At 37.5% G+C, this 10702-nt stretch overlaps 4 protein-coding genes across 4 annotated transcripts in view; 2 read left to right on the top strand and 2 right to left on the bottom strand.

The window, feature by feature from the left end:
• LOC104711191 (asparagine synthetase [glutamine-hydrolyzing] 1) lies at positions 2153–5535 on the top strand. Its single transcript, XM_010427872.2, has 10 exons — positions 2153–2464; positions 2908–3046; positions 3139–3234; positions 3329–3661; positions 3759–3920; positions 4029–4331; positions 4420–4554; positions 4643–4810; positions 4906–5013; positions 5114–5535. Exons 1-10 carry the CDS (start codon positions 2385–2387, stop codon positions 5345–5347), a joined length of 1758 nt encoding a protein of 585 aa, XP_010426174.1. The 5' UTR covers positions 2153–2384; the 3' UTR covers positions 5348–5535.
• Positions 5772–6867, top strand: LOC104711190 (selT-like protein). The gene is given in 6 exon segments (XM_019229975.1): positions 5772–5927; positions 5960–5987; positions 6079–6143; positions 6324–6358; positions 6361–6641; positions 6739–6867. Coding segments are annotated over 6 exon segments (642 nt in total). The 5' UTR covers positions 5772–5823.
• On the bottom strand, positions 6962–7601 carry LOC104711189 (protein PSY2-like). The gene is made up of 2 exons (XM_019230189.1): positions 7359–7601; positions 6962–7256 (listed from the first exon to the last, which is right to left on the bottom strand). Exons 1-2 carry the CDS (start codon positions 7444–7446, stop codon positions 7126–7128), a joined length of 219 nt encoding a protein of 72 aa, XP_019085734.1. The 5' UTR covers positions 7447–7601; the 3' UTR covers positions 6962–7125.
• LOC104711188 (phosphoinositide phospholipase C 9-like) overlaps positions 8386–10702 on the bottom strand; it is a 5379-nt gene continuing 3062 nt past the window's right edge. Inside the window, exons 3-8 of the mRNA XM_010427870.2 lie at positions 10289–10427; positions 9901–10190; positions 9669–9786; positions 9267–9416; positions 9107–9190; positions 8386–9008 (exon numbers count right to left, since the gene is read on the bottom strand). Of these exons, the coding sequence (XP_010426172.1) occupies positions 8715–9008; positions 9107–9190; positions 9267–9416; positions 9669–9786; positions 9901–10190; positions 10289–10427 (1075 nt within the window). The 3' untranslated portion in view covers positions 8386–8714. The remainder of the gene's footprint in view (positions 9009–9106; positions 9191–9266; positions 9417–9668; positions 9787–9900; positions 10191–10288; positions 10428–10702) is intronic.

Genomic DNA, 10702 nt, shown 5'->3' with positions numbered 1-10702 from the left:
ATTATATGTCGGTTTGGGTTTACAAATGAGATGGTTAGCATTTATATTTTATAATTAGAACGAAATTATATGTCGGTTTGGGTTTACAAATAAGATTGTCAGTTAATTTTAAAATAATATCTACAGATTTTCTTTCCTTATTTTATAAGGGGGGTGAATGATAAGGTTCACCCCTAGGGGTGAACCCAAGTATTGATCTATTTTCTTTCTAAAATATACGAATCTTCTTTCATTCTTTTTGTTTATTTGATAACAAAACTTCCTTATACACGCCATGGGTCTTCCAATTATTAGCGTCATTCAAGCTTGTAATGATAAAACAATAATAATAGTCAAATCCCCTAAATCATCACCATATCATTTTTACTATGGTTATATATTTTCTTCGTTAGAATCCCAACTAGTTGGAGATGTATTTTACAGTCTTAGTAAAAGAACTAGGGTCAAAATGTAGTATCTCGCGATTGGGGCTTGCTGCTACCTCAAGAATAAAGCAATCCCGATCTTTTTCATTTTGGCCAATCAAGAAAAAATATGTCGATCTGTTTTTATTTTGCTCAATAATTATGATGTATTTTTCTGATTTAGCATTATCCAAATTCGAAGGTTGTAAAGTGAGATTCATCCTCTCGTCTCTACCCTTGCACATTGTAGCAACGTGTGAGGCATGTGCGATGCCTATACATAGAATAAACATGTGATTTAATTTATAATATTACATCTATGGATACACTCGAATACGGAACAGCTCTCCTTTGTTCATTTCCGGAAGTATCATATGATCCTATATCTCTTATATAATTAATTGTTATATATCGTTCTCAAGTTTCGGTTTCGAATGGCGACCAGCCACGTAACACATGTCCAAAGCAAGGTTAATTATAAAATAAATAACAAAGACCTTTGTTTATGTTGTTAGTAAATGTATTTTCAAATTTTAAATATAATTATCTTCTCACCCTTGCATACTATAATTCTAAATTTACCAATATATTACTTATAACAAAGATATTTGTTTATATCATTAGTAAATGTATTTTCAAAATATGATTAGTAACCACACCTTAGTTTGTCATCATATAGGGTCTTGTTTTGAATCACATTTTGTATAATGTTATTAACTCAATCCCCAACTTGATAATATATGTGCACTATTAAAGACCATATACAGATTAGTAATTTGTGAAACAATACTGAATATTAAACCTCATCAATAAGTAAGTTATTTGTTATAGTCTTTAACTCTAAAGTTTTAATGTTTTATTTATCATGTTTTAAAAATTGTTAGGCGTTAGTCGGACGGTTGAGGTGGACCTAGTGCCTAGCGAGAAAATCAGAGATTAAACGGGATTAACCGGAGACTAGTTTTAAAGTTGTTTTATTAAATAAATGATAAAATAATAATATATAGTATTAAATATAGGTATAATTCTATTTATGTTTAAAAAATATCAAATAAAATATAAAACTATAGTATTATTTTTAAAATTACAGTAAACACATAAAATCGTAAACTTAAAACTAAATTTTAGGTGGGTGATAATCGAATTAAGTAGATACAACTGAATTAAATATGTATAATCAAATAATTGATGGTAGATGGGGATTAGTCATTAATCGAAGCAACGGTTAAGATAAACCTAACGATTTTGTGGAATGTAATCGGTGGCAGACGAAGATTTTTAAAACAGAGTCATTTGCAGTTGAAAATGTATTTACTCTTCGAAACAAACATTATGATAAAAAAAAAATGTTTTATCTATAATCAAAATACAAGTGACCCCACCACTAGTTTGTGATAACACGTGTACGGCTCCAGAGAAATCAAAACAGTTCCATTGGACTATTCATACACCGTCAGATAGTACATATCCACTTGCTGACTCAGCCCCCGGATAAACCTTAACCGGAGTTTACCCCACAGTGAAAAAACAGAGAAAACCGATCGAGAACGTAAAATAATTAAAAAAAACACACATCGGAGAAGTCGTAAGAACTAAGAAGGGTTAATGAACACGTGGAAACAGGTGGTCAGAGTTATCCGGTAACTTATCCGGTTTCAGGTAATACAAAAGTTTGGTCCCCCAAGGCACGACTCATTCAGAACCAAAACGCGACATCACGGCGCCGTATAGTGTCTATAAATAGAGCACTCGGTCGTAGAGAAACAAGACATCAGAAAACTCAAATATCGATAAAACACTCTCACTACGTGCAATTTTCTCATTTCTCTTCCTCGACATCTGTCTGTTTTGTTGTTCTATTTTTTTCCTTGGGTTTTGATATCCCATCCTCCCTAAAGTTTCGGAATATTCTGTTTTCTTTTTCCTCATTCTTCGCGATCTTTCATTTTCTTTACCTAACAAAAAAAGTAAAAAATAAACATGTGTGGAATACTTGCCGTTTTAGGATGTTCCGATGATTCTCAGGCCAAGAGAGTTCGTGTTCTTGAGCTTTCTCGCAGGCAATACATTTTTTTCCTCTGTTTTTTTTCTTTTCAATTTCTTTTGGGTTTTTGTCACGTTAAAACATTCTGAATTCTGCATATCCAAAGTTAGGACTAGTTTAATGTTTGACATAAGACAAGACATCGTATGTTTGTTTCATGTTAAATCTGACTAAGATTTGTTTGTGACCTCATTTCATTACACGATAACTTTGTAGTATTTATAACAATGTTTTTTTTTTCCGGGACCTTTTTGATGAACGTGACATGAACAGTAATGGTTGATCAAATCAAACGTCACCCTTTTAGTTTATGTGTGAAAAAATAATCTAACCTTTGTTTGTTGGTGGAATATTCCCAAGAAAATTTCAAATTTTGGTATCAGAAATGGTATAGTATATGGTTTGAATTTCAATAAATGTAATCGTTTTTTGTTTAATTTTTTTATTTTTTTGTTATAGGTTGAGGCACAGAGGACCTGACTGGAGTGGGTTATATCAGAACGGAGACAATTACCTGGCTCATGAGCGTCTTGCTGTCATCGATCCTGCCTCCGGTGATCAACCTCTCTACAACGAGGACAAGACCATTGTTGTCACGGTACGCTCCTAAATTTATGGTGTCATACAATAACTCCTCTGATATTTTTGAAGCTGACACTTTTCTTTTTCTGTTGTTGATTTGTTTGGAAGGTTAATGGAGAGATTTACAACCATGAGGAGCTGAGAAGACGTCTGAAGAATCACAAGTTCCGTACTGGTAGTGATTGTGACGTCATTGCTCACCTGGTATGTATTTGTGTGTATTTCGTTATGTTTGCTTTTGTTAAACTGGTTTATTAAGTTTTGATTAGAGTTTGATGTGTCTTTGTGGGATATGTAGTACGAGGAGTACGGTGTGGACTTCGTGGATATGTTGGATGGAATCTTCTCCTTTGTGTTGCTTGACACACGAGATAACTCCTTCATGGTGGCTCGTGATGCGGTTGGTGTTACGTCGCTCTACATTGGTTGGGGATTAGACGGATCTGTCTGGATATCTTCGGAGATGAAAGGCTTAAACGATGATTGTGAGCATTTCGAAGCGTTTCCTCCAGGTCATTTTTATTCAAGCAAATTAGGAGGGTTTAAGCAATGGTACAATCCTCCTTGGTTCAATGAATCTGTTCCTTCCACACCTTATGAGCCTCTCGCTATTAGACGCGCCTTTGAAAACGTAAGAAAACATACCCTTGAACAAATTTAAAGGTCTCTTACTTTTGTTTGAAAGTTTGTGGTGTGAGAGATTAATGTGTTTGTCTTTTTATGTAAAGGCTGTGATTAAGCGATTGATGACTGATGTTCCATTTGGAGTTTTGCTCTCCGGTGGTCTTGATTCTTCCCTTGTGGCTTCCATCACTGCCCGTCACTTGGCTGGTACTAAGGCTGCTAAGCAATGGGGTCCTCAGCTCCATTCATTTTGCGTCGGTCTTGAGGTATGATATAGAACAGAGTTACTCTGTTATAAAAGCAGAGGTTGGATGAAATATAGTCTTTTTAAAAATTTGAAACTCAAACTTAGGATCATTTTGTTATTCTGTTAGGGCTCGCCGGACTTAAAGGCGGGAAAAGAGGTGGCGGAATATTTGGGGACAGTGCACCATGAGTTCCATTTCACGGTGCAGGACGGGATCGATGCGATAGAGGATGTGATTTACCATGTTGAGACTTATGATGTGACTACAATCAGAGCGAGCACGCCGATGTTTTTGATGTCCCGGAAAATCAAGTCTCTAGGAGTTAAGATGGTTCTCTCCGGTGAAGGATCCGACGAGATCTTTGGAGGGTATCTCTACTTCCACAAGGCACCTAACAAGAAAGAGTTTCACCAAGAAACCTGTCGCAAGGTATCTATCTATTCAAGTTTAATCACACAAAATGATATCATCCAAAACATAGGTCTTTAACTTACTATTCTTGGACGATGCCTTGCAGATCAAGGCTCTTCACAAGTATGATTGTTTAAGAGCCAACAAATCTACCTCTGCCTTTGGTCTAGAGGCCCGTGTTCCTTTTCTTGACAAAGAATTCATCAATACCGCCATGTCTTTAGACCCTGAATGCAAAATGGTAACCATAAAACTTAGATCACAAACTCAATTTCACAATTTATAACATACACATGTTGAACAAAGTTTCTGTATGGGTCTTTTATTAGATCAAGCCAGAGGAAGGGAGGATTGAGAAATGGGTTCTAAGGAGAGCCTTTGACGATGAAGAACGTCCTTATCTGCCAAAACACATTCTCTACAGACAGAAAGAGCAATTTAGTGATGGTGTCGGCTATAGTTGGATCGATGGTCTCAAAGCTCATGCTGCTCGAAATGTACACACAAATAGATCTCATATCTCATTCTAATTAGCTAAATACAACATCTGGATTCAGGTTCAGGGTCTGATATTTTTATGTTCTGTCTTAAGGTTAATGACAAGATGATGTCAAACGCTGCGCATATCTTCCCTCACAACACTCCAAACACTAAAGAAGCTTACTACTACAGAATGATCTTCGAGAGGTTCTTCCCACAGGTGAGATAGACTTATAAATCTCTATTGATGTAGCAAATCTCCTATTTGTTTTGTTTTAACAGATTCACAAACTTTTGTGTTACGTTTGTGTTTATGGCAGAACTCTGCAAGGCTAACTGTTCCAGGAGGTGCAACCGTGGCTTGCTCGACCGCAAAGGCAGTGGAGTGGGATGCAAGCTGGTCCAACAATATGGATCCATCAGGAAGAGCCGCCATCGGAGTTCACCTCTCCGCCTATGATGGCAGCAACGTGGCATTGCCCATGCCCCCGCCACTTAAGGCCATCGACGACATGCCGATGATGATGGGTCAAGGAGTTGCGATTCAGACATAAGTTAGAAGGGGGAAATGGAGGAGCTGTGTGTTTGTTTATCACTTTATCTTCCCAATGGGTGAAATATTTTGTATGATTTAATAATAAGATTATGCTCTTTTTTTTCCTATGAAGATTTGAATGTATTAGTTATCTTGTAAAAGTTTGTTGTTTATGGGTAAGATTCGTATGTACCGCTTCTACGTACATCAATCTTTGTATCAATTATTTAATATTGTATTGCATTGATTGGCGAAAAATAACACTTGTTCTTGTCTCACAAAACTTTTCATGATATTGATATTGTGTTGGTAATCTAATCACAATGGTGGGGGTGCTGATTGGAATTTCAAAACATGGTTATTATGTTTGGTTAAGAGTATAATAAAACAGAAATATTGGGCGTTGTCACCAATTTACATTGTCTTCCCCGATCGATCTCACTTCTTCAAATTCAAACTTCATTTCTTCCCCTCTCTGAGATTTCAATTTCCGCCATGGACAAAACACAACTGATCTTGCTAGGACTACCGTTTTTCTTGTTTTGCACTGATATCTTCAATCTATTCACTCCTCCACTGTCGAAATCTCAACACCACCCATCTCTCAACCGCAGCGTCAGGCTGTGATCACTCCAGAAACCCTAGATTTCCCATTACAGGTAAATTCAAATTCATAGACAGTTTCTCTCTTTGTTTCCTACTAAATGTCTCACACCACTTCTGTTAATAATCATTCCTCTGTTTTTGCAGAAGTCGAGTGGTGTTGGAGTTGGAAACACCGTAGAGATCAATTTCTGCGTCTCCTGCTCTTACAAGTAAGTTTCGACTTCTTTTACAAGTCATTGGCTTTTTCACCACTTTATGTATTATAAATGGTGAAACCCATCACTTTTTGATTTATTCTTTAGCTGCATCAGTTCTTGAAATGATCAGATTCTCATTTCCTTGTTGGATGACTGGTTCTGATGTGTCCTGCACATTCGTTTTTATTGTAGGGGAACTGCAGTAACCATGAAGAAGATGTTAGAGACGGCTTTCCTGGATTAGATGTACTTCTTGCGAACTACCCTGCACCAGCGGTGAAGCGGCTTTTCGCTAAGGTTGTGCCAGTTGCTCAGATGGGAGTCATTGGTCTTATAATGGGAGGTGAACATATATTTCCTATGATGGGAATTGCACATCCTCCTGCTTGGTACCACTCTTTGAGAGCGAATAGATTCGGGTCCATGGCCTCCACTTGGCTTCTTGGTAACTTTCTGCAGTCTTTCCTGCAAAGTTCAGGCGCCTTTGAAGTTAGTTGCAATGGGGAATTGGTCAGTTGTCTTTCTCTTGTCAGTATGTATGACTTTAGTTATAATACTGAGACTGTGCTATTGGTAAAAGCTAATCCGATGTTTGGTCTTTGCACAGGTGTTCTCTAAATTGAAAGAAGGTAGTTTTCCAGGGGAGATCGAGTTGAGAGATCTCATCAGCAGAACCCTTACGAAACCATTCGTCACATGAAGCTACTATGTAGTCTTCCACTCTAGAAGGTTCTGAAACCCTTACATCAAGCTCCACAACATAGAGACCACCAGTGTTTATGTCTAACAGCTGCAGGAATTGTCCATGTTTTGTCTTAGCACCGACACCATGTCTGAATATTTTGCTAAATTGTCTGGTTAATACAGAGCTCACATGGTTTCTAACGCTTTTTTTGCTTTGTTACTCAGACAAATATATTACAGATTCAACTCATTCAGAAGTAAATAACATATAGTATTCAACAAAGACTAAACAAGTCAACTCAAAAGAGTTTTAAGGTGGTGTTGTGTCAGCCTTTGCATTGGTCGGCACGCTAGGATCGTGTCTGGTGTTTGCAGATGGATCACCATAATCCTCGGTGCTCACCATCAACACTCTATGATCTGTCCTTGTCTTCCCAATTCCTGACAAATGAAACCAATTCAAACCCAAAAACAGAATCAGAATATCACAATTCAATGAATCAGAACATAAAGCAAGAAATATTAACAAAAAAGAGATGAAACCTGAAATAGAAAGAGTGTTACGGGATGACGATGTAACGAGTGGAAGGGTTAGTATGATAAACAAAAGAAGACGAGATCCAAAACTCATCTCAGTTTGGTTTGAGAGGTAATATGTATACGTCGTATATATATATATATAGATATGATGATATCAAAATCGTTTCTGCTTGTGGCTATCCAAATGCAATCTGTTTTGTTTTGTTTTTTTTTTCACGTGAACAAGAGACTAAACATTTAAGGCTGTTTTTGTTTTCTGTGTGTCTTAAAGAAGAGTGTTGGTTTGGGAGATGGTGTATTAATGGTCAGATGATGACCAAGGAAATAGTGACATGTGGTTTAGCATTGTCGCCACATTTGTCACATCTTGGAGGGGCAAAATTTCCAAAATTCTACACCTAAATAGATCTGCTATGAAAAATTAATACTTGAACTTTCATCTGAACCTTTACAAATATATGTATAGTAAGACCACAAATGAAGAACGGGTATTTTACTTCATCACTAGGTTTCAGTTTCATCAGCAGTTGGTACCCTGAACGGCTGAACCTAAAGAAGTATGACCCCAAAAAAAAATTATTGTTTTGAACCAATCTCGATAAGAACTTGGAGAAGAATGATAAATAGTTTTTGAAGTGAAGCCCCAAGTAAAACAGAACACTTGTAACTATCCTTCCTTTCTTAAAAAAGTCAGTCTTCAAAACCAACAAATAAAAGGAAATAGAAAAAGAAACAAAATAAAAGATAGTAATCGAAATTCAACAATACAAGCAAGTTTCCCTCAGCTCCTCTACTTGGTGTCGTCAACAACTTTCTCTGGGACCACTAGTTATGTCCTCCGGCTTCTTTTCCAAGCAACTATCCACACTCTTTGGCTAGAGCGGAACCGACGTCATGGGGACAACCCGACCTTACCAGATCGTATGATTCAGTTCCTCGACCGACTTATTCGAAACAAGCTCTTGTCTCTTCACCGGGTCTCTCCTACCAAGCATGCCGATGCTCTGCAAGTTTGGCTGGCTACCAGAACCTAAACTCTAGACCTTTTTTTCAGATTTAAGCACTATCAAAAACTTTCAGCACAAAGGATGCATATATTGTACCAAGGACTTTTTTTGATTTGAATATAATTTAACATTCATTCAAAAAAAAAGAAAAAAAGAAACTTGAATAATGATAATAACAAGGAGTTCTGGACCAAGACCTTATCTCTCAGTCTTGGAGTCTAAGCTTTGCCTAAACCCCTTCCCCCTTCCAAGTGGAACTTGAACTAGGGGTTCTAGAAAGCGTAACTTTTGAAAGGTTCTAAGAAACTCCACTACACCAAGAGCCTCTTGGTAATGAGAAGAAACTTGTAGGTTAGGCCCACTTAAAACGGATGAGCAGCATTGTGGCGCTGCATGCCTCACCTTTTTCATCATAGAGTGGAACAGCTCGAATTCCTTCTATTAGTTCAGATACCGGTAGACATGTCTGACCACAAAATACATCTGCACTCGATACTTCGTGGTCATAAACTTCAAAACTAAGCAAAGCAAGGTCAGGATAGGTCAAGGGGAATATGAATTCTTCTCCCCAAGTAGGAGTCCATTCGTTGTTTTTCTCCCTCGTTTTCATTATCTTCTCATCATGGGACACACCGGCAATACTAATCTGTGCATTTGCGTTTTGAAAGAACCAAAATCAAACTCATTGCAGACCAAGAAAGTTATTTGTTATGCATATATAATTATCTCCCGATAATATTTTACCCTAACGTATAAATCCGGCTTAGACAGTCGACCTATGCGCTTCTTGAAGTCCACATTCCATCCTTCTCCCATATAGATTTTGACCTGCAAGATATAATTTCATCCCCCATCTTAAGTGAGAAAAATAGAAGCATAATGTAATTGTTGTAGGATGACCAACCTTTAATGTCTTCGCCACCACTGGGTTCTCTGTTGGATAGAAAACTCCACTAGAATCTGCATTCAAAAGGAAACTCGGCTTCTTGACGTAACCGCACCCTCCATTTGCTCTAAACATCCCTTGTATCAACCAAAGTTTTTCTTTGTCGTCCTGTAGTTATGTGGTAAAACATGTTAGTATTCATGACACGGAGGCCAATAGGTAAGCCCGAAACAAAACAAAGACAGGAACCGTTTATATTTATGGGCAATCTTTTTTTGTTTTTTGCTTTAGGCATCCCACTACTATGGACTGGCCCTGATTCCACATAGTGCCATAGTGGCGTACATGCTTGTGCAACTATATATCAGTGAGCAAGAGAAACCATCAAAAATAGCGAGAAATAAACATTTAGAGGCACACCTGCCTGCTTAGTGCAATCATTTGTGCACCGTGCATCCAAGCTCTCTGAGGTTTATAGGGGGCATTGCTAAAAAAACTGCGTTTTGGACGTGTCCGCAAGAATCTATTTTGGGTGAAGCTGTTTATTGTCAAGTATTACCTAATCAGTTGACTTTTTAGTATTTTGCGAGCCAACTACTCTCAACATGTCGAGGCCAGAGTAAGGGTATAAACTTATTTTGCTCCATAGTACCTTATAACGTCTTTTTCGTACCATCCTGGTTGTTGGATGTTGCCTGTTAAAGCTTTTTGTAGTATGCCTCTTGGTTCCACAGCATGAAAGCCAACTAGACTCTGGAAATTCTCATCTGTGGGCTCTTGTCGTATTTCAACACCATTCTCATCGTGATTAGCATATAACAACTCTTTTGGGGGTCTTTGTGATATTAGTATCTTATTTTGTAGTTGTGCTGGTGAAGGAAACTCCTCCAAACTATGAGGATCATGGTGATACACCATATTATCAAATGTCTGATCTATCATCTACATATGCAACAACATATTCATACCATGTCAAGGTAATCAGATACACCATATATTATGATAAAGAGGAAAATGAGGAAAAAAAGAACATTCTAAACCTGAATAGCTTTGGATTGAAGATCCGGTTTCAGGTCGTCCTTGAATGTAATTATCACGGGATAACTCCTCGTGGGAGTAAAGGCATGTTCTTTGATAGCATCGAAACACTCTTGCAATTCCAGAGGCTTCTCAAATTTCCTATAAAGTGCATAATTAAAACAAAAGTTCATAGCAAAAGCAAAACAAGAACTAATCTGACTCAAAACAAATTTTCAATTCATGAAGTAAAAGAGTGCGAAACCGAATACCATCTTCGCCTAACGCAAATGCTGTCTTTACCACACGGAAACAGATCTAGTTCAACCACTCTTACACCCTGTTTAAGTGAATCAATGATGGGCAAGATGCTGTATCTCCCAAACACATTTCCCGTATAGTAGGATTTGAGGCTAGTGTGAATGAAGTAATGCGAT

Source organism: Camelina sativa, chromosome 9 (assembly GCF_000633955.1).
Source record: "Camelina sativa cultivar DH55 chromosome 9, Cs, whole genome shotgun sequence".
Taxonomy (NCBI): Eukaryota; Viridiplantae; Streptophyta; class Magnoliopsida; order Brassicales; family Brassicaceae; genus Camelina; species Camelina sativa.
Note: the sequence above shows the minus strand (reverse complement) of the source record. Positions and strands in the feature narration are given on the sequence as shown.